The sequence below is a fragment of the Rhinatrema bivittatum genome, chromosome 2 (assembly GCF_901001135.1).
Source record: "Rhinatrema bivittatum chromosome 2, aRhiBiv1.1, whole genome shotgun sequence".
In the NCBI taxonomy this organism is placed as follows: Eukaryota; Metazoa; Chordata; class Amphibia; order Gymnophiona; family Rhinatrematidae; genus Rhinatrema; species Rhinatrema bivittatum.
The window spans coordinates 596,260,995-596,284,537 of record NC_042616.1 but is presented as its reverse complement, the minus strand read 5'-3'; the positions used below and the strand labels follow the sequence as shown (position 1 = coordinate 596,284,537).

The 23,543-nt window shown below is 44.3% G+C and overlaps 1 protein-coding gene across 1 annotated transcript in view; it reads left to right on the top strand.

The window, feature by feature from the left end:
* ESCO1 (establishment of sister chromatid cohesion N-acetyltransferase 1) overlaps positions 1 to 23,543 on the top strand; it is a 115,730-nt gene that overhangs the window by 30,699 nt on the left and 61,488 nt on the right. The window contains 2 exon segments of the mRNA XM_029591108.1: positions 8,448 to 8,514; positions 8,836 to 8,953. Of these exon segments, the coding sequence (XP_029446968.1) occupies positions 8,448 to 8,514; positions 8,836 to 8,953 (185 nt within the window).

The window sequence follows — 23,543 nt, the reverse complement described above, 5'->3', positions numbered from 1 at the left end:
AGTAATTAGGTTCTGGTGCTATTTATTTATTTTTATTTATTTATTTAAAAAGTTTTATATACCGCAAAAATAGATAAAGTATATCCGTCTAGGTGGTTTTCAATATTCGAGGCACATGCATAATTTTAAAACACAAGAATAAATGTATAATGTTCATTTATACATGATTTTACTATAAATTGAATGCTTGCGTGAAGAGATGAGTTTTTAGTAATTTTTTAAATTCTCTATGGTTGGAGGTTAAACGGATACAGCCTGGTAAAGAGTTCCATAATAATGGACCAGCTACTGAAAACACACGTTTACGAGTCCTGTATGCCTTGTCATGGCATACAGGACTGGTGCCTCAACTCTGTTCACCTGGGCTCTGCAGAGAACAGATGAACAGAATTGAGCTACTCTGTTCTCCAATCCAGATGTTCCCCTCCTGTCATTTCCCAGGGGCTGATTAAAAAAAAAAAGAATAATAATAATAAAAAAAAATGTGACTTTAATGCATTTTGTTTTGTAGTTTTTAGACAGCAGGGTGTGAAGACTTTTAGAAGGTGCATCATTTCCTGTACAGGGGCTTTTTTTCTGCCAGGAGAGGAAGGCTAGTATTGGACTTCTAGCTCAGACTCTTCTTTATTTATTTATTTATTTATTGTTTTTGTTATACCGAGTTTCATGATAGGCATCACATCAACCCGGTTTACAAATAACAAGGAGTGTAAAGCATAACGTAACGTATAAAAATCTTTAAATACAAAAAAAAACAAAACAATATTTTCAATAAGAACCTTGAACTTTAAATACAGTGAATCAGAAAAAGGGAGAGGGAAAGTTACAAAAAACAAGGAAAATAAACTTGGGATTGCACTGCCTGGAGTAGAGAGTGCTGCTAAATTTACACAAGGTTGGATGCTGGGGCAAGTTAAAATCAAACTACCGCTCTTAGGGAAAAGCTTAGAGATGGGCTGAAGAGCAGCATTGAACTCTACTCTGTCCCAAGAGATGACTAAAATACTGGATTACATACTGAGAGCATGGGTTTCAGTGCTGTTCGTCAGCTCATCTCTAAGCTTTTCCCTAAGAGCAGTAGTTTGCTCTTTCAAATTTGAGCCGGACCTGAGGAGTGGTTTTCCTAGTGCAGGGCGATTCCAACTTTAGGACTCCAGTAAGCAAGAAGTTTTTAGCTATTGAATTGGCTGCTGCTTAAAGTGCAATTACTGTGTATTGTGTACAGAAAGACTGAAGTTATTTATAATTAACATGTGAGATTGAGTAATAAGGGCCCGACCCTGGTCTTCTGTGGCATCTCTGAGGTAGATTCTGTGGCAAGGGTTAGAAAAGTCTCTGGCATGTTTTTTGAGATCCTGTGGTGTCTTTGCATACATTTTGCATATGCTTAAATATGTAAAAAGCATATTTTTATTGATGGTCCATTTTAAAATTAATGTAAAATTATTTTCCAACCTAAATCAGTCGTTTTCTTTGTGTCAGGTTAGTTTGCCCAATTTTGCTATTTTTGTCTTCATTTTTTTTTTCTCTCCTCTTACCTCTTTCACTACAGTTTCTCCGCATCTCAAAGCACTTCTTTACTTTTCAACTGTATTTACAGCCATTCTCTCTCCTGTTCACCCTTCCTTCCCCCTCTAATCTCATTCTTCCACATTCCATCCCTTTCCAGTCTCTCCTCTTTTCATTTAGTCTTTCAAACCTTGCTGTACTCCTCTCTCAATTGCTCGCCATCCTTGCTCCCACAGCTCTTTCCTTCACTTTTCCCTTCTTGTTCCTCCATCTTAGAGCCTTTCTCTTGCTTGTTTCCCTCAGCCTAACTCTGTCCCCTTCACCACGCTCCTTTCCTTAACCATCCTCGCCCTTCTTCCTTACTTTCTCGCTCCGTTAACCATGCTTTCTTCCCTTCTTTGTCTCACTCTACTACTCTTGGCGGGCGCTGCAGCCTTGGCAAGTCATGTGGTGCAGAAAGGAGTAGTTACTGTGGCATCAAGCAGTGGCTTTCGTCAGGAAAAAGGAAGCTGTGGCTCGAGGGAGAGAGAATACTGGCTCAGGGGAAGGAGTAGTAAAGCAGTATCTCAGCTACTGGTGGGGGGTTTAAGAAACAAATGGTGCAGCTTGCAGGGTGGGGACATGAAGTATAGCAGCAGCCTGGCTTCTGAGCTGTAGAAAAAAGAACACAGCATTAGCATAGCTGGAGGTGGGGGTGAATAAAGCAATGGATTAAATTAAGTAATGGATTAAAACAAAAATATTAGCCTTGCTGCATGGGGAAACTGGAAAAAGAAGGGACTAAATCTCATGGATTGGTTTCTTGCAATTCTGCAGGAGTTGGCAAATTTTGCAGCAGTTGCTGCAGAATCACAGGAAATCAGTTTCAGCAATGTGCTTATTAAATAGGATGCCTATTTGTAAGTGTTTAGAAGAAGATGCACCTGATATATAACAATTTGCTTTTGGTACATAAGAACATGCCATACTGGGTCAGACCAAGGGTCCATCAAGCCCAGCATCCTGTTTCCAACAGTGGCCAATCCAGGCCATAAGAACCTGGCAAGTACCCAAACACTAAGTCTATTCCATGTTACTGTTGCTAGTAATAGCAGTGACTATTCTCTAAGTCAACTTAATTAATAGCAGGTAATGGACTTCTCTTCCAAGAACTTATCCAATCCTTTTTTAAACACAGCTATACTAACTGAACTAACCACATCCCCTGGCAACAAATTCCAGAGTTTAATTGTGCGTTGAGTGAAAAAGAATCCGATTAGTTTTAAATGTGCCCCATGCTAACTTCATGGAGTGCCCCCTAGTCTTTCTATTATCCGAAAGAGTAAATAACCAATTCACATTTACCCATCCTAGGCCTCTCATGATTTTAAAAACCTCTATCATATCCCCCCTCAGTCGTCTCTTCTCCAAGCTGAAAAGTCCTAACCTCTTTAGTCTTTCCTCATAGGGGAGCTGTTCCATTCCCCTTATCAATTTGGTCGCCCTTCTCTGTATCTTCTCCATCGCAACTATATCTTTTTTGAGATGCGGCGACCAGAATTGTACACAGTATTCAAGGTGCGGTCTTACCATGGAGCGATACAGAGGCATTATGACATTTTCTGTTTTATTCACCATTCCCTTTCTAATAATTCCCAATATTCTGTTTGATTTTTGACTGCTGCAGCACACTGAACCGACGATTTCAATGTGTTATCCACTATGACGCCTAGATCTCTTTCTTGAGTGGTGGCTCCTAATATGGAACCCAACATTGTGTAAATATAGCATGGGTTATTTTTCTCTATATGCATCACCTTGCACTTATCCACATTAAATTTCATCTGCCATTTGGATGCCCAATCTTCCAGTCTCACAAGGGCTTCCTGCAATTTATCACAATCTGCTTGTGATTTAACTACTCTGAACAATTTTGTGTCATCTGCAAATTTGATTATCTCACTCGTATTTCTTTCCAGACTATTTATAAATATATTGAAAAGTAAGGGTCCCAATACAGATCCCTGAGGCACTCCACTGCCCACTCCCTTCCACTGAGAAAATTGTCCATTTAATCCTACTCTGTTTCCTGTCTTTTAGCCAGTTTGCAATCCACGAAAGGACATCGCCACCTATCCCATGACTTTTTACTTTTCCTAGAAGCCTCTCATGAGGAACTTTGTCAAACGCCGTCTGAAAATTCAAATACACTACACCTACCTGTTCACCTTTATGTACATGTTTATTAACTCCTTCAAAAAAGTGAAGTAGATTTGTGAGGCAAGACCTGCCCTGGGTAAAGCCATGCTGACTTTGTTCCATTAAACCATGTCTTTCTATATGTTCTGTGATTTTGATGTTTAGAACACTTTCCACTATTTTTCCTGGCACTGAAGTCAGGCTAACCGGTCTGTAGTTTCCTGGATCACCCCTGGAGCCCTTTTTAAATGTTGGGGTTACATTTGCTATCCTCTAGTCTTCAGGTACAATGAATGATTTTAATGATAAGTTACAAATTTTTACTAATAGGTCTGAAATTCCATTTTTTTAGTTCCTTCAGAACTCTGGGGTGTATACCATCCAGTCCAAGTGATTTACTACTCTTCAGTTTGTCAATCAGGTCTACCACATCTTCTAGGTTCACTGTGATTTCATTCAGTCCATCTGAATCATTACCCATGAAAACCTTCTCCAGAACGGGTACCTCACCAACATCCTCTTTAGTAAACACCGAAGCAAAGAAATCATTTAATCTTTCCGCGATGGCCTTATCTTCTCTAATTCTCCCTTTAACCCCTCAATCATCTAATGGTCCAACTGACTCCCTCACAGGCTTTCTGCTTTGGATATATTTTAAAAAGGTTTTACTGTGAGTTTTTGCCTCTACGGCCAACTTCTTTTCAAATTCCTTCTTAGCTTATGCATTATTCTATTTTCTTTCACCTCCCCTTTTAACCATGCCGGTAATCGTTTTGCCTTCTTTCCACCTTTCTTAAGGTGTGGAATACATCTGGACTGTGCTTCTAGGATGGTATTTTTTAACAATGGCCACGCCTCTTGCACATTTTTTACCTTTGTAGCTGCTCCATCCAGCGAGTATCCTCCCCTGCATGTGGTGACACTGATGGTAGCAGGAGCAGCTCACAGGCCCTCCCCTAAGGACCAGACTCCACAGGAAGAGCTTATCTCATTTTTGGAAAAATGGGGAAAGAGTGCAAGGACTAAAATCAGTGGGGTCGATTTTAAAAGGAGTGCGCACGGCGTACATGTGCGCTCGCTACCTGGCGCGCACACATGTACGCCCGATTTTATAACTTGTGTGCGCAAGTTAAAAAATCAGGGGTCGGCGCACGCAAGGGGGTGCACAATTGTGCACGCCGAGCCGCACTGATTTCCCCCATTCCCTCCCCCCTAGCCTAACCTTCCCACCCCTTCCCCTAACCTTCCCCCCCCTCTAGCCCTACTCTAACCCCCCAAAATTATCTTACCTTTTGCGCCTGCCAGCAGCCTGCCAATACACAATCCTCTGACACAGCGGCAATGGCCGCTCTGTTGGACGCCTCTGGCTCCGCCCCTTTAGTAAAGCCCCGGGACTTACGCGCGTCGCCTGGCCTTTTGAAAATAGGCCCGGCGCGCAGAAGACCGGTTACGTGCGTAAATTCTCAAAATCCGTCCCAGTGTTTTTCCCAGCTGAGAAAGTTTCCTCTGACACTGTATACATTATACTGGCAATGGGAAAGATGATGGAGGTCACTTAGAAACTGCATCCAGAGAGAAATGTTTACAAGTGCCTGAGGACCTTTTCTGGAAAAATCCCAGTACCAGGCGGTGAAGTGGACTAAGAAAATAGGGTGCAGCAGGCCACACAAAAGATGCAGGAGTGGTATTGCTCTAATTCAGGAAAAAAGCGTTACATCAGGGAGAGTTTGAGAAGCCCAGGACTAGAAATATTTGAGGCCCTCAAAGTGGAAAAACCTCGAGCCACACCAGCAGATTGTCTAGACCCCTTAGAAAAGACCCTGTGGTACTGCAGAAAGTGGACCTGACTTATTTTTCCTGTTCTGGAATAAGAAATAGTTTTTCTCCCTCCCTCCATTGGCTTTGCTAAGGGGAATGAACACCCCCCTCACGAGAGTTATCTGAAAAGGCAGCTTTTCCCAATCCCAGAGAGACTAAATTCTGCTGGAGCAGTTGGTGCACAGAGCCTCGCAATCAGCTAGGCTGATCCTGTATCTGCGGCTGTGAGACAGGAAGACTACTTCTCTGGGTTTCCTACAGCTGTTACGTGAGATCCGGGATGAGGAGGAGCAGGAGGATACGAGTCAGGCCTTGGTTAGGACTGGGAAAAATGGACCCCCTTGCAACTTGCATGACAACCCAGGTAACTGAAGTTGCTGGTTGGGCAGAGCCACTTAAGCAGTTGCAAGAGAGAGCCTCCTTGAAGGCTCATTGTAACTTTCCTCCCCCACAAGCGGAGGACCCGGCAGCAAGGGCCATAGCCATGCTTATGAGTTCAGATAGGGGCCTGCAAGCAGTGGTTGAAAGCCTGTGCCAAAGGATTACATCTTTGAAACAGGTTTTCCTGTGTTGGGGGAGGGGTGCTAGCACCCCCCAAGTAGTTGTCCTCCATGCCCTTAGAGCATGGAGGAAATTAAGCAAGTTACATGGAGGGCCCTCCCCCGCATGCTCTAGAGACGACTAGAGCTATGCTTTGTTACTGATGTGGGAGAGAAGAGCACTTGATGAGATTATGCCTTATCAAAGGGGGCCAAAGAGGACCAACCCTATCCAGCCGCAGGAAAACTATTGCGGGGCCCTGTGAGGGGAGTGCCAGGGAACCCACCAGATACAAAGCTCCAGTACTGCTTCAGAAATAGCCTCTAATGCTGTTCTGGTTTACTTATTTATTTTATCAGTTCTGATTGAACCTACGCCTGTGGTATCTGTGAAGATGGAGGGGCATCCTGTGAAAGCTCTTCTGGACAGCGGATCTCAGATCACCATCATTTCTGAATACTGGTACAAGGTCCATTTGAGACAATTGCCAATTCACCCAGTGGAAGACTTGGCCATCTGAGGCCTGAGTCTAGCTACCAGTTTCGAAGATATGTAATACTGGATGTAGTGTTCCCTGAAAAAGTGATAGGACTTTAAGAGATGGTACCAATGATGGCTCCGATGCTGGCTCTGCTGTGCCCTAAGTCAAGAGAGAGGGATAATACGGCCATTATTATTGGGACCAATGCCAGTTTGTCTGGTAGGCTGGCAGAAAAATACAGAGAGATGGTAGGGCCTGACTATGCCAGTGTAATCAGCCATCCTGTGTATCTAGTAGCATACAGGCGGGTGGGACAGCCCCAAGCTCTGAAAGGTGAGGAAGATTTGTGACCCATGTGGTATGCTGCCTCGCAGTCAGTGAAACTACAGTCTGGGGCCACCTTACCAGTAACCTGCCACCTAGAGCTTACCCCTGAGATGAGGAAACAGCCTGTGATATTACAAGCATCGCCGAATAATCATCTGCCTGGAGGACTGCTAATACATCGGGGGATTTTACTGGCCCAAGCCCTGAGCAGTAAACAGTTGCAGGGCTGGGTGCAAAATGAATCCAAGAAGGAGATTATTGGTCAGGGGCTCAGAGATAGCCCGAATGTCACAGTGGATTGTTGCTGCAGGATGTTCCCTGCATAGCGGGCCTACTATGCCAGTTGATTCCTTGTTGTTCAACTTTTGGGGATACCCCAGTTCCTCTCCAAATGGAAAGAAAGGCTAGTACAGCTCTCCAAGTGTGGCAACATGTTTTTAGCCCATGAGTGGGATGTGGGATTGGCAAGAGGGCTGAATACCCTCTATACCTTCATGATCCACACCCTTTCTGTGAAAAGTCCCGACAGCTGGCACCGAGTGATATTGAGGATGCAGGAAAGCACCTACAGGAATTATCAAGGAGTCAGGGAGCCCTTATGCCTATGCCATAGTGATGGCTATGAAGAATGGGGCAGTTTGAATGTACTCAGACTACAGGACACTGAACAAGAGAACTATTCCAGACCAGTACACTCTGCCAAGAATAATGATATACTAGATTGGCTGACAGGGAGCAAATGGTTTTCTGTCCTGGACCTGGGAAGTGGGTATTACCAGATACCCATGAAAGAAAGTGACAAGTTAAAACAACCTTTATCTGCCTCCATGGGTTTCTACCATTTTGAATGGATACCTCAGAAAATTACAGGCGCTCCTAGTACTTTCCAAAGGCTCATGGAAAAGACCGTGAAGATATGAATAGCTTGAAAGTTTGACCTCATTTTTGAAAAGGCATTAGAGGAGCATGAGGCCAAGCTGGTGAAGACTTTGGACTGGCTGGAAACTCAGGAACTTAAACTGTGCCTGAATACGTACCAGTTCTGCCTGTCCCAAGTGAAGTATGTGTTTTGTACATAAAATGTGTATTTTTGTGTGCTAAATATTTCTATGCACATTTTTGGGTTAGTCACTTTTTAAAACTCCTAATGCAGTAGCATACAATTAGCTTTCTGCATTGGAAATTAAAATTTTTAGTGTATGTATTAAGAATTTCAGCACACAGTTTTAATGCACAGCTTATTATATTGGCCTTTCAAGTTTGTAAAACTACTGAGGTAGAAACCTACCTACTATACCTGAATTGTAGCTCACCTTGGAAAGAAGAGTAATTAAATTGAAAATCCAGGTTCAAATTGACATTATAGATGCAACCTCAAAAATTGCTGTATTGCCTTTTTCTCTTGTACGTTTTAAAACTTACCAAAGTACCTGTTCCAGTCTTCCAGCCTACTTTTACTGTCTTGAGTTAGTCTGCCTCTCTATCATGCTCTAGGTGCATTATTTATAATGGTGGTATGTTTTGTGTATAAACCCTCAGTGCACAAAATATTCAATAAAAAGTAATAGATTTGTCTGTTTAAATTACATCCTAGGTTCCGATCCCAAGCAGCCGGTGCGGAACTTATTCATTTCTCAGACGTCTGAGACAGATGATGAAAGGTACATCTTCTTCAGTTATCCAGCAGCTGATGATATTACTTTGTGGAAACGTAACCTTTTGAGTTGCTTAGTGGTGTTACCATATTCAGTTTGTGCAGTTCAAATCCAGGTTTTTGGGGTAATTTCTGTACATATTTACTCAATAATATAGATGGATTTAGGATGGAACCTTGGAATAGTTCCCCAAAGATCATTCTGTTGTTGGATGTCTCGCTGTGAGTGATGCATGCCACTGCTCTGACATTTATCACCTGAGGCAGCATCAGGTCGTACAGTCTCTCTTTCTTCCTTTCCTGACACGAAACATGTTTACATTGAAAGGGTGCCTTTGACAAACAGTTCTTCAGCAGAGAAGTCCCAGTCTCCAGAAGTGAATATTCAGAAAGAAATTAGAAAATTAAAAGAAGCTGAAAAAGATGGGGATAAGCAGCTTATCATAGTAAGTAAATATTTTGAATGTAACCAGTTGTGACGTATTCTGTAACCTGCTTTGTGTTCGAATAGTTTTATGATGGCCATAAAGTGATTTTTTTTTTTTTTTGCTTTAGATGTTCAGTTCTGCAAGAGTATCTGTGACTATGTTTGGTTTATTTTTTGTTTTGTTTTTTTTCCCCTAAAATTTGTGTTACCCTTTCTTTGGTGGCTTCATCCATGAACATTGTCAGCCTTTTTAGGACATTTTGATCTGGAATCATTGGGCATGACCCTATTATTTTTCTAGTTTAAGGACATAATATAAAAAATGTGATGCAGGGTCAGACCATAATCTATCAAGCCCATCATCCTGTCTGACAGTAACCAGTCTGGGGTCCACAAACTTGGCAGGTCCCAAAGTAAATTTAATTACTTGTTACTCATTCCCAGGAATAGTAATAGCTGTCCCTGGGAATCGACTTTTATGGACTGTTCTTCCAAGAATTTGTTAAAAACTCTCTTTAAACTCTGCCTTGCTAATTGCCTTGACTATGTCATCTGGCAACAGATTCCATAGCTTGATTGTGTGTTGAGTGAAAAAGTACTCTAGTCCACGTCCCATTCTAGTCCTGGGCATGGGGGCACATGGGGAGAGTCCTGGACCTCAGGATTATCCTGGGGTTCCTGCACAGGGGGGAAATGTTCACTTTTCAAAGCCCTTATGTTCACGCATTCCATTCAAACACTCCCAAAAAGACATGATCCACACCAACTCTGTCCTTCAAAATAAAAATCTTTACTGATAGATGGCAGGGAAAACACACAGTCCAAAAATAGATGCACTCCTGAGTAGTATACCACACTGTAACTCAATAAAGAAAATATCACAAAAATAATCTTGTAGGGTCATGTGATGTGTTGAAGTGAGGCAGACATAAGTTCACTGAGCTCTGGGTGCCATTCCCGATAATAATCAATTGTACCTTTCTATCAGTTTTCCCCGAGAACAAACTAGAACTGATTTGACAGTAAAAATACAAGGACATTGTTATTTGCGGTAAGGGGGCAATGTCAACCAGACCTGTAAAAAAAAAAAAAAAATATGAGAGAAACCCAAGCCGCAGGAATTGAAGATGGCAGAGTTTCAGGATGACAAGGAGTCAAGCGTTTTTAGTGAACAGACAGTAACAATGCTAATATGCCATTGTGCATGTGCTAGAAAACAAATTAATTTAATACCGCATATTCACCGTGGAGGCACGGCTGTGTAATAATGAAGAGAGCTCAATGTGTTACAAAGTAAAATTCTTGCGCTTAAAAAAAATCATTATGAGAGAGATGAAAAATTGGAAGGCCTGAAAAATAGGTCAAGAAGGAAAACATATGTTTTGTGGGGGTTCCTGAAACCTTGCCAGAAAGAGATCTCCTCACAGTGATTGAGAAATGGCTGCCGTCGGCCCTAGGACTTTCGGAGTTGCAAGGCCTGCTGGTGGTGGAGAGAGCTTATAGTTTACGTCCTTGGCTAGAAAATCGATTGAGAATAGTCATTGCGAAAATTCTGAATTTTGCTCATAAAGCAGAGATCTTTCAGAAATTTAATAAAGTGAGATAGTTGGAATAGCAGACGAGCACAATTTTTATGTTTCAAGATTACTCCGCAGCAGTCTGCGAAACAGAGGGAGTACTCCATGTGCACTAAGCTGGTCAAAAATATCAAGTTTTCCTTTACATACCCAGCGAAGCTAAAAGTGTGGCATGAGGGCAAGATGTAAATTTTTGTAACAGTAGAGGCGGTGCTAAAGTTCTTAAAGTTTGCAATAAGATTGTCCAAGGTAGGGATGTGAATCATTTTTCTGATGATTGAAAATATTGTACGATATTTTCAAACTCGTAAGAAATCGGGGGCTCCCCACGAAATTGTTCGTGGGGTTCTCTTATCGTTTTGGGGGAGGGCGGGAAAAATGGCACACAAAAACAACCCCTAAACCCATCCCGACTCTTTTTAAAACACATCCTTTAGCTTCCCCCGCCCTCCCGACCCCCCCCCCCCCCAAAACCTTTTAAAGTACCTGGTGATCCAGTGGGGGTCCCGGGAGCGATCTCCCGCTCTCTGGCCCTAGGCTGCCACTAACCAAAATGGTGCTGATGGCCCTTTGCCCTTACCATGTGACAGGGGCTATCGGTGCCATTGGCCGGACCCTGTTACCTGGTAGGAGCAATGGACGGCTGGTGCCATCTTTAAAAATGGCACGATAGTCCCTGATAGTCCCCGAACCTGGAATCGGAACCGATTCCAGTTCCGATTCACATCTCTAGTCCAAGGAGCTGCACAGTGATATGAGAGAGCGGCGGGAAAGCGCCATGATAGTTGGAAATTTGTGTACAAGGCTGGAGAAAGTCAGCAAGGTTGATAGACTGATTGAAAACAAACTTACTGGCTTGAGAAAAAACCCGGCTTGAGAAGAATTATCCTTGAATGTTTTACATAATTAGAAAAAAGTTACTGGGGTCTCATGATCTGATTTTAGAAGTAATGCATTTACATAATAGGTGTTTGGAAACAAATTAAGATTATGCTATTTACTAACTAATTTATTTTTATTTACAAGCATTTTATATTCCACCAATCTGAAACTCTTGGTGGATTACAGTTACATTCACAGTCTTAAGTTAACAAACACACATCAATACAAAACTAAAAACAATAATCATAGTTCAGACATAACACTTAAAATAGGCAGAACCTCTTAAAAAATAAAATAAAATAAAATTATACTACAATAGAAGTTGTACATGTGATTTTCTATGCAAATGGGGAAGAAATGTAAGGGGATGGCACCTGAGCACATCTGTAATGACGTCCTTAATCATATCAGGAATGATATGTATTCTGGAGGGAGAGGGAGGGTGGGGGAAGGGAAGATGAGGGAAAGTGAAAAAAAAGTGAATTTTTGCTACGGTTTGAACACGTGGTGACTACAGCAAGCTCTACAAACGTTAGAGGATATACAGATATGGCATTTGTCAAAATAGTATTAAGATATAGGTGAAACAAGGGCTTTGGGATCGGGAAATTGTTTGACAAACAGATAATGGATCGCAGATAAGTATGTAACATGCAGTGTTGCTGGCTTAGGCACGCCTATTAAAAGGGAGAATGTGTTGACACATATTCAAAACCTAAAAGGTACAATTGTCATCTTACAGGAGACTATTAAGGAACATTTGAAGTTAAAGAAAAGGTAGATAGGTCAGGTTTTTGCATTTCAAGGTACCCCTAAGAGCAGAGGGGTGGCCATTTTGCTCCATAAGTCAAATTTAGATAGTGATACACAAGCTTTTTGGATGTTTTAAAAGTTACTCAATGATAAGCTTCGTCAGAGAGTGTTATCCTCGGTATTGACCCTTAAGCATAAGTTGTAGTGCTTGGTAAGCTAATGGCAGGATTGGTGAAACCTAAGGCAGGCTCCTCTTTTTTTTCACCAGTATGACAGATAAGGTGGGAAACATAGTGAAGACTTCTACTGCTATAAGTGAGATTTTTAAACTATACAAGGAGTTGCTCTATTCGAGGGAGGTGTGGAAGAGAGGGAAAACTTTCTGAGTGAAGTTCTCTACCTTCTTTGAAGGAGCAACAATTGGAATATCTAAATTGGTCAATTACAGGTGTCTGAAATTAATTTTGCAATAGCAGAGCTTAAGAATTTTAAAGCTCCCAGACCCAATGGGTTGACTGCCCATTTTTACAAATCCTTAACTCCTATGATAACGGACTCACTTAAACAACTATACATAGATATGATTAAAACTGGGAGAATGCCAGACACTATGAAAAAGGCTCACATCATTGTTTACCTAAACCGGGCACAAATTCACAATGGGCGTCCTCGTACCAGCCTATATCTCTGCTAAACTTAGATATCAAAGTATTTTTGAAAATACTGAACCCCCCCCCCCCCCTTAAAGCGTATTTTGTCTAGTTTAATCTCATTGGGGCAAGCAGGATTTGTCAGAAGGAGAAGACCTAGTGTAAACTTTAGAAGAATTGCAGTTCTTCAAACATTATGAAGAAGCTAAAAGTGAAGGACCCAATGCTAATTGGATTTGATGTGGAGAAGGCTTTCGACAGGGTTGACTGGGCCTTTTTGCATAAAGCAATGGAGACTCTGGGCTTCCAAGGTTTTATATGGGAGGCAATTCAGGTATTATACACTAATCCGGCTGCCAGTATATGGGTTAATGGAAACCTGTCTCAACTGTTTGTTTGTTTGTAAGGTACAAGGCAAGGATGCCCCCCTCTCTCCCTTACTTTTCATTTTGTCATTGGAGCCGCTGGTAAAAGCTTTAGAGGGGTATATGCAACTTATAGATATACAAAAAATATCTATGGGTTCCATCTGTGTTCCTTTTTGCAGATTATACACTATTATTTTTACCAAAAGTGAGGATTCATATGAATCAAGATATTACAAATTTTTAACTGATAAAGTAGTTTTTCTGGGTTTAAAATAAATATAAAGAAATCAGAGGTCCTGGACTTATCTGGAATGCTGGAACAGACTTGGGAGAACATCCCTTTGCAATGGGCACAGCAAAAAATTAAATATCTAGAGGTATAATCTATAGAGAATTACCAGAACTGGAGGAACCTCCCCTTAAATACATTGGGTAGAAAGCTATGATAAAAATGATGTTGCTATTGAAACTTCTTTATGTTCTACAAATGATACCTGTAGCATAGAAAAAGAAGGATCTTCTGACTGTACAGAGAATGTGGAAAGGAAGAAGTCTGCCTATCTATAGAAAAATGGCAGCTTCTATAAAGGAAGGGGGATGGAGTTTCCCCAACTTCCGATATTATAATAAGAGATGTATGTTAAGTTCACTTAGGGATTGCATTTGTATGTCCAGTGTATATGCGGATGTAAGGTCTGATCAGTTGGTGTTGGCCCCAATCGACTTGTGTTAAATGCTCGAACAGATAAATTACCAAAGCAAATACATACGACCATATTTGAGATATGCACTATGTTTGGAACTTTTTGAGGCAGCACTTGTCACTTTCATGGGAAAGCTCTTTATGGATGCCAATATGCAGCAATCCCAATTTTAGGCTGGCTCGACAGGCAAAGTGTTTTAAAGCCCTAAGGAAAAGTAATATAAATACATTACAGTTTTTCATTAATGCCCAGAGTGGGGAGATGTATAGCTTTGATAAGTGCCAAGAGAAATTGGGTCTCTAGAAATCAGATTTCTTGGCCTATAAACAACTCTCAAGTGACATTGCCTCTGTGGTACCAAAAACATTAGTGCTTTTCAAAGATTATTGCACCTATATCAAACTGAAAAAAGCAAGCTAATATATGCGAACCAACTGAAATGGGGGAAAGACTTTAACGAAAGTCTGGAGAATATAATTGAGAGTTCTCTTATTTTGCATAAAGCCCTATTTCCTAGTGTGTAGCCAGATGGACTCAGGACCAGTGGGTTATGTGCTCTTCTGCTAGCAGATGGGATACTGAGTCTGATTTCAAAGCTGACGTCACTCTAGATATACCCCTGTAGTGACCTCAGCTCCTCAGTAACTCTCCATCTCCTAGCAGATGTGGACGCTACCCCCACAACAGCACAGTGTTAGCGAATTGCAGCAAAAAGAAGAAATTATTACCTACTTGTTAAAAAAGGATTGAGCCCCGCTCTCCTGCGGTGATACCTAAGGGTCCCTCCCCCAGTTGAGAATTCTTGAGGTGATTTTGAGATCCCTCAGAGATGTGCCTTGGTCCATTAGCCAGCTCCCGGCGTGGACTTAGCCAATAAAGCGGCTGAAAGGCAGTGGGGTGCATAACTGAACGAGGCGGTGAAGGTTAAGCCCTCTCCCCCTGCTGCTGGAGACCTTCCTTGCACATGGCCGGTAAGCACCAAGACCAGGTAAGCAGGAAACTTAATCTAAGGTCTCCGGACTCGGCGCGCCATACCGACTCTGTTCCATCCGGCAGGGTAAATAGGGGAACACCGATCGGGTTGAGCAGCCTTGGTTAGGCTGGGCCCCGTTTCGGCGCAACGGTTCCAACACGTGGAGATCCTCGGCGGCACCATCTTGCATGTGGGGGGCTTCGGTGCATCTTCCCTTGTCCGTCGGTACACGTGGGGCAGGCCGGACTGTCTGAGCGCCCAACTTGAACGTCTATAACATAGCCGCAACCACAGCTGCTTGCACAGCCGCGCGCATATCTACATGCGCACATAAGTGCACACGCACATAACAGTGTGCATATCGAGGCACATTACCTGGGCGACTATACCCAGAGGCCATGGCATCGGCGAAAAAGAAGCTCAGAAGGCACTCCCTTTGCACAGCCTGCCACATCAGAGCCGCACAGCCTGAACTGGAGTCCTGCCTGTGTAAACATTGCGAGGAATCCCAGAGAGGACCATCCAAGCCTAGTCCTTCACAGTCGGAGGATGGGTCGGGAACTACTCCATACGACAGTACCCCGGACCTAAGCAACTCCGAAATGGCATCTTCTCCACAAGAGGGCATTTCAGTGGCCCCTACTCAGACTCCCCCTGGGGCTAATAAGGACCCAGGGGCCTTCTCCTGGTTGGACATTTTCCAGGGACGCAAGCCTTTGTTCAGGCGCAGTCAGCCCTGACTGCGACCCCAGCTGGGAGCACCTGTCCCTCCCAGCCCTGCTCGGGTGCCTCGAGACATGCCTCGCCTTACCAAGAATTTCCCTAACAGGGACCCAGACACCACAGATGATGATGTTGCCTCACTGGAGGAAGGGGAAATCCCTCCAGGCCTAGAACCATATAGAACCATGCTTCGCTTCTTCCACTGGGATGAATTGCCAGCCCTTGTTGCCCAGACTCTGAAGACTCTGGGGATTCCAAGCATGGACCCTATGGTGGAACCAAAGAAGAACCCCATCTTGGTGTCCCTTCGTAAGGCCTCGTGCTATTTCCCAATGATGGAAGCCATCCAGGAACTGATTGTCCTGGAGTGGGATGCCCCAGAGGCGAACTTTAAAGGAGGTCGGGCCTTGGAAGCCTTGTACCCTCTGGAACCAGCGACCAAGGAACGCCTGCGTTTCCCGAAAGTGGATACCATGGTTTGTGCCGTCTCGAAGCAAACAACCATTCTCGTTGAGAGAGGGGCGGCATTGAAGGATACTCAATATAGGCAATTAGAATCCATTCTTAAGCAAGCCTTCGACGCAACAGCAATGACACTGCAGATCGCTTCCACACTGCAGATTGCTTCCTGCTGTGCGCTGGTGGCATGCTCCTGCTTGCTTCTCTCGAGGGAGGCATATAATTCCGGAACGCATGCAGAAAAGCGATTGAACCTACCGCAGCCTTCCTGACGGAAACAAGCTCAGTCCTGGTGCATACCTCAGCAAGAGTAGCAGCCTCAGTACTGGCAGCCAGAAGGCAGTTATGGTTGCGGAACTGGTCTGCAGACGCAACTTCTAAGGCGAAACAAGAATTCTCTTTAAGGGATCTCTCCTGTTCGGAAGCGAATTAGAGAAATTAGCCAGCAAGTGGAGCGAATCTCCAGTGCCTTGGCTACCGAAGACAGAGGAAAAAGATCCCAGCTCCCAGAAGAACTAGGGGCAGGGGCGCCCAGCGCTTTCGACCCTACAGGAATTCGTTGTCCCTCCGGGAGGTTCCAGTCCTTTTGGAATAGCAAACCAAGAGAGGGGTAGGCTCGAACCTAGCTTCCCAATGAGAATGGGCTGACCCATCTACAGGAAGAGGAAATAGGAGGTCGACTTTCCCTCTTCTACCAATGATGGGTCGAAATCACGTTGGACAAATGGGTACTAAACATCATTCGAGAAGGTTACTCTCTGGGGGTTCACAGCATCCCTTGGGACAAATTTATATCATCACCTTGCCACTCCAACACCAAGAGACCGGCAGTGGAATCGACTCAATATGGGGTGTTATTCCATCTATTTTATAGTTTTATTTATTTATTAAAAATCTTTTCTATACCGTCGCTAAGTCATATACCATCGCAACGGTTTACATGTAGGCACATAAATTAATGTAGGTGAGGGCGTACAATAGTACATTCTAACAGGTGCCGCTAAAGGTTCGGTTACAATATATCATTAAAGACAATCAATTGTTTAGTGGGGTAGGTCATAATTCCCAAGAAATAGGGCTCATTCCGACCCATCTTGGACTTCAAGAACGTCACCCGTCATCTGCAGATACTACACTTCAGCATGGAGACTCTCTGCTCTGTAATAATGGCAGTACAACCGGGAGAGTTCCTAAACTCCCTGGACCGCGCCAAAGCCTACCTTCACATCCCAGTCCATCAAGACCACCAGCGTTTTCTACGCTTTGCAGTACTGGGACATCATAAGAACATGCCATACTGGGTCAGACCAAGGGTCCATCAAGCCCAGCATCCTGTTTCCAACAGTGACCAATCCAGGCCATAAGAAACCTGGCAAGTACCCAAAAACTAAGTCTATTTCATGTTACTGTTGCTAGTAATATTTACTAAGTCAACTTAATTAATAGCAGGTAATGGACTTCTTCTCCAAGAACTTATCCAATCCTTTTTTAAACACAGCTATACTAACTGAACTAACCACATCCTCTGGCAACAAATTCCAGAGTTTAATTGTGTGTTGAGTGAAGAAGAACTTTCTCCGATTAGTTTTAAATGTGCCACATTCTAACTTCATGGAGTGCCCCCTAGTCTTTCTGTTATCCGAAAGAGTAAATAACCGATTCACATCTACCCGTTCTAGGCCTCTCATGATCTTAAACACCTCTATCATATCCCCCCTCAACCGTCTCTTCTCCAAGCTGAAAAGTCCTAACCTCTTTAGTCTTTCCTCATAGGGGAGCTGTTCCATTCCCCTTATTTTGGTCGCCCTTCTCTGTACCTTCTCCATTGCAATTATATCTATTTTGAGATGCGGCGACCAGAATTGCACACAATATTCAAAGTGGGGTCTCACCATGGAGCGATAGAGGCATTATGACATTTTCCGTTGTATTCACCATTCCCTTCTTAATAATTCCCAACATACTGTTTGCTTTTTTGACTGCTGCAGCACACTGAACCGTTGATTTCAATGTATTATCCACTATGACGCCTAGATCTTTCTTGGTTGGTAGCACCTAATATGGAACCTAACATTCAGGCCGATACAGTAAAGCGCGGCCGCGGTTACCCTGTTTCTAACCCGCTTTGGATGCACAATTTGGACGTGTAAGGTGAACCCGCGATTCAGTATCCGGTTTTACGCGTCCTTACCGCTTGCCGAAATGGACGCGTATCCGTCTCCACCTGCCGCATGTATATGATATGTTAATGATCAATTTAGCTATTCCCTCCGATACAGTAACGTGCGCCCAGATTATCGCCTTTTTAACCAGCTTATTTGTCGCATCTTAAACCTGCATATTTACCGCCTACCCTGACCCTGGCGTTAGTGTGGTGTTCAGTCAGCTTCCAGCCCAGCAGCAGTTCTCTGAATCTGTTCTGTCGCACTGCAGTTTATGCCACCGCTCATTGGCTCCGGCCGAAGAGTCATCACTAACTACTGGTTGAATTGCCCGCAGCAAAGAAAAAAAAAAGCACCACATGCCAGCAACAAAGATGAACGCTAGAACTTAGCCACCCAGTCCCAAACCAACCCAATCCACAAGGAGGAAAAAAGTAACCCAACCTGGCACCACCGCGCTTAACTTCAGAGTACTTCGGTTCCGTAGGGTTTAGTTTCTGTACGCAAGAACGGACACCGTTTCCGGGAGCTCCTCTGGCCTTCTCGTGGGTCTGGGCTCCTTGTCACCGCTGGCTTGCAGTGGGCACGAGCTCCTGTATCAGGCCCTATGCCGCAACCTCAGACGTCCAGCCGGGCGCTCAGGTCGTGGCGTGCGTTCATGGACCTTCCCGCTGCCTTGAGCGCCCAGCTGGACGTTCAAGCCGCGACCTCTGACGTCCGGCTTGGACGTCCAGCCGGGTGCTCAAGGCAGCGGGAAGGTCCATGAACGCATGCCACGACCTGAGCACCCGGCTGGACGTCAGAGGTCGCGGCGTGCATTCGTGGACCTTCCCGCTGCTCAGAGATATGATCATTTTTTTTTAATGCTATTATTAGCTAACAATCACTTTTGAAACATTTCTGTGAAACAAGTCAGAAATTGCCAAGTAAACTGATTGTCAGGAGAAGCTCTTCAGTACGTTTCCTGTTCCCAGGCTCACTTCCTGCAAACTCCTACCTGAGCAGAAGCCCCTGCAGACATGTCTTGCGCTGTTTTCCCCTGAGCACCCGGCTGGATGTCCGAGGTCGCGGCGTACATTCATAGACCTTCCTGCTGCCTTGAGAGCCTGGCTGGACGTCCAAGCCGCGACCTCGGACGTCCAGCCGGGCGCTCAAAGCAGCGGGAAGGTCCATGAACGCACGCCATGACCTGACCGGCTTCGACAGTGGCAGCAACCGGAACAGCGGCATCAGCATGGACTACGACCAGCGGCACGTCAGCCCTCGCTCCAGCTACTCGGACTCACGCTATGGGGCCCCGGGCAACCCTGAAGCTGACTGCGTCGGCCCGCCGCGGGCCAGTCCATGCTCTAGCCTGTACGGCCAGTCCCTGGAACTGGAGAAGGAGCTGGAGCTGTACATGAAGAAAGAGTATTTCAGTGAGTAACTAGTGTGTGGTACTTGCTTCAGTGCAGACAGACTTTCATGGGCCTTCCCCCTGCCTTGAGCGCCCGGCTGGACGTCCAAGCTGCGACCTCTGACGTCCAGCTTGGACATCCAGCCGGGCGCTCAAGGCAGCGGGATCTGTAGGAAAGAACCATCCACTTACCTGGTGGAATGACATTTCAAATGACATTTGAAATGACAGGTACCAGCACACCCTGGATACTGTATAGGCGCTGTATACAGTAAGATGGATTGCGCACACCTACCACTTCATTGATGCGCTTTGGATGCCACTTGGATTTGCATCTAATTTGAATACTGAATCGAGCGGTATGCGAACCAAAATATGCGAGCGGCAAACGAGGGTGAGCCTGGCACTGCCGCACTCTCTTACGCGTCCTTACTGTGTCGGCCCGATTGTGTAACTATAGCATGGGTTATTTTTCCCTATATGCATCACCTTGCACTTAACCACATTAAATTTCATCTGCCTTTTCGATGCCCAATTTTTCAGTCTTACAAGGTCTTCCTGCAATTTATCATAATCTGCTTGTGATTTAACTACTCTGAACAATTTTGTATCATCTGCAAATTTGATTATCTCACTCATCGTATTTCTTTCTAGATCATTTATAAATATATTGAAAAGTAAGGGTCCCAATACAGATCTCTGAGGCGCTCCACTGCCCACTCCCTTCCACTGAGAAAATTGTCCATTTAATCCTACTCTTTGTTTCCTGACTTTTAGCCAGTTTGTAATCCACGAAAGGACATCGCCACCTATACCATGACTTTTTACTTTTCCTAGAAGCCTCTCATGAGGAACTTTATCAAACGCCTTCTGAAAATCCAAGTATACTACATCTACCGGTTCACCTTTATCCACAAGACAACGTTTTAGCATACTTCTTCAGCAGAGAAAGCCTGAACCCGGGGGAATGGGCACTGTTGAGCAGAGCCTTCCAACTGATAGTAAATCGCTGGGGCCCCCCAGCCATGGACCTACTGGCTACGCCTCTCAATGCCAAAGTCTCCAGGTTCTTCTGCCGCAGACGAGAGCCGCACTCCCAAGAAATCAACGCCCTCGTCCAGACCTGGCCAGAGGAGGACTTACTGTACGCCTTCCCCCATGGCCTCTATTGGGCAAGATCATCCACAAGATAGAACACTACAGGGGACTAGTTCTGCTAGTGGTCCCAGATTTGCAAAGGCACCCATGGTACATAGACATGCAAAGACTCCTTGCAAGGAGCCCTCTGTGCCTATCTCCACACAGGGACCTTCTCCAGCAGGGCCCGATTCTTCACAAAGATCCATCTCAATTCTCTTTTATGGTCTGGCCCTTGAGAGGTTACTCAAAGGACGTGATTGACTCCCTGCTTTGCGTGTAGAAGTTCTCAACGTCTCTGGCATACATACGGATCTGGAAGATATTCGAAGCCTGGTGCGAGGACCGCGGGGTATCCCTGCTAATGGCCAAGATTCCCATGATTCTGGAATTTCTAATGATGGTATGAAGAAAGGGTTGTCACTCAACTTCCTCAAGATTCAAGTAGCAGCTCTCTCCTGCTTCATAGTCGAAGTGAACGGAATCAGTCTATCAGCTTATCCGGACTTGGCCCGTTTCCTAAAAGGGGTTAAGCAACTTCGACAACCCCTAAAGTGGCCGGTTCCCCTATGGAACCTCAATCTGGTATTGGACTCTCTAGCAGGGGCTTCATTCAGACCAATGCACAGTCTGTCACTATGCTTCTTAACATTGAAGACTGTATTCCTGGTGGCAATATGTTCAGCCCATCGCATCTCTGAGCTACAGGCACTATCCTGTCGGGACTGTTCCTTAGGTTCACTTTGTACCGTCCCCTCCTTCCTACCGAAATTGGTCTTCAAGTTTTATTTGAACCAAGCCATCTCCGGATGAACATAAGGACTCGAAGACTCCCACCATCTTCGCCATCTAAATGTCGGCAGACTCCTGGTATGATACCTGGAACAATCGGAACCGGTGCGCAAAACGGATTGATTGTTTGTTCTCCACAGCGGTAAGAATCAAGGCAAAGCGGCCTCGGGAGCAACTGTAGCTCACTACATCAAGGAAGTAATCAAGGCAGCCTACCTAGAGGCAGGAAAGCTCTTACCCCTGCAGGTTAAGCCTTATTCTACAAGGGCCCAGGCAGTATCATGGGCAGAAGCCAAACTGCTATCGAGCGGCGACGTGGTTCCCTACACACCTTCTCCAGGTTCTACCGCCTGGATGTCCAGGCCCGAGAAGATGCAGCCTTCGCAAGGGCGGTACTAGGTGGGCCACTGGCAGCCTCCCGCCCCATCCGGGAGTAGCTTTTGTACATCCCACTGGTCCTGAGTCCGCCTGGCTACACATTAGGAAACTGAGAAATTACTTACCTGATAATTTTGTTTTCTTTAGTATAGACAGATGGACTCATCATCCCACCCATGGCTGTCCAGGAGAAGCGCCAAGGAGGAACCTGAGAAGCGAACCTCGATGCTATGCAAATACAGGTAAGCTAATGCCTACCCCTAGTCCAGGGCACCTGCATTACGACTGGTATCTGCGTTATGCTGGTTAAGTGCACTGGCGGTCTCCACGTTGAATCAAGTTTTAATAGTTTTTAATCAAGTTTGTTGTAGTTGGACAATATATATAGGTCCACAATGGCTTTTCAAGGAGGATACTGAGGAGCTGAGGTCACTACAGGGGTATATCTAGGGTGACGTCAGCTTTGAAATCTGACTCTGCATCCCATCTGCTTGCAGAAGAGCACAATACCCACTGGTCCTGAGTCCATCTGTCTACACTAAGGAAAACGAAATTATCAGGTAAGTAATTTCTCCAATATCTGCCTCAGTGAGAAACCAGCAATTATGTATATTGCATAAGAGAGTGGTGTCTCCCATGAAAGCCTTTCAGTTGTACATCGCTAAGTCGTCTGAATGTTTAACGTGCTCATCTCCCAATGCCACATTAATTCATAATCTATGGGAGTGTTCCTTAGTGCAAAGCTTTTGGGAGTCCATATTGCAAATGATGTCTAATTGATTACATGGTCATCTACCCAAGAGTGCTTCGCTATGTGTACTGGGGTTATCTCTGGCATATGCATGTGGTGGTAAAGGGAATACAAGCTTTGTGAGTAAAGGAATGGCGATCTCAGCGGAGGCACCCACTAAAGAATTTAGGTCTGTGGAACTGGTGGGATTATTCACTTCAGATTATAAATCATGGTTATTTAAATCTCAGAAATCATCTAAAACATTTATGGAAGTTTGGGCTGCCTTTATTGCTAGCTTGCCAAAAGAAATCAGGGCAAAATTTGTTTGTGAAAGCTTTCTCTCTATCGTATAACTGTATTGGTGGTATTGTTGTCTATTGGTATTATTGTCAATATTTTTATTAGCATTGGTATTGTTGGCATTACTAATAATAATATTCTCCAGACTGCTAAATATTGGATAATGGATCTGGAGTATTAGATTTGATGAAAAGAAGTTGCTCCTCTATGGATATTGTCTCATTCCTGTAGGTGGGGAAGGGGTAGGGTGGAAAGGTAAGGTTAAAGGGGGAGGGTAAGAGATTGGGAATTTCTCTATATTAAGACAGAAGACTTGGCTTGGTAATATCAGCTGTGATGTTTATTTTTACTTATTAAATGCTAATAAAAAGATTTGCACAAAAAAAAACATTCTCTTTCACCATTCCACAATTCTTCTCCAAAACAGGTCAGCTCTTTGGGATGGGTACCTCTTCTTCACCCTGGGCTCCTCCCCAGTATCTGTTTGGTAGCTGTAATCTTTTCTCCATGGTTCTTCTCTCTCTCATTCTCCTTGAGTCTTGGGCTGATTGTAGCTGAACTAGCCTCTGACTCTGGACTTTGCCAGGCAGGCTGTTCTTCCTCTTAAACATCCTAGTATATG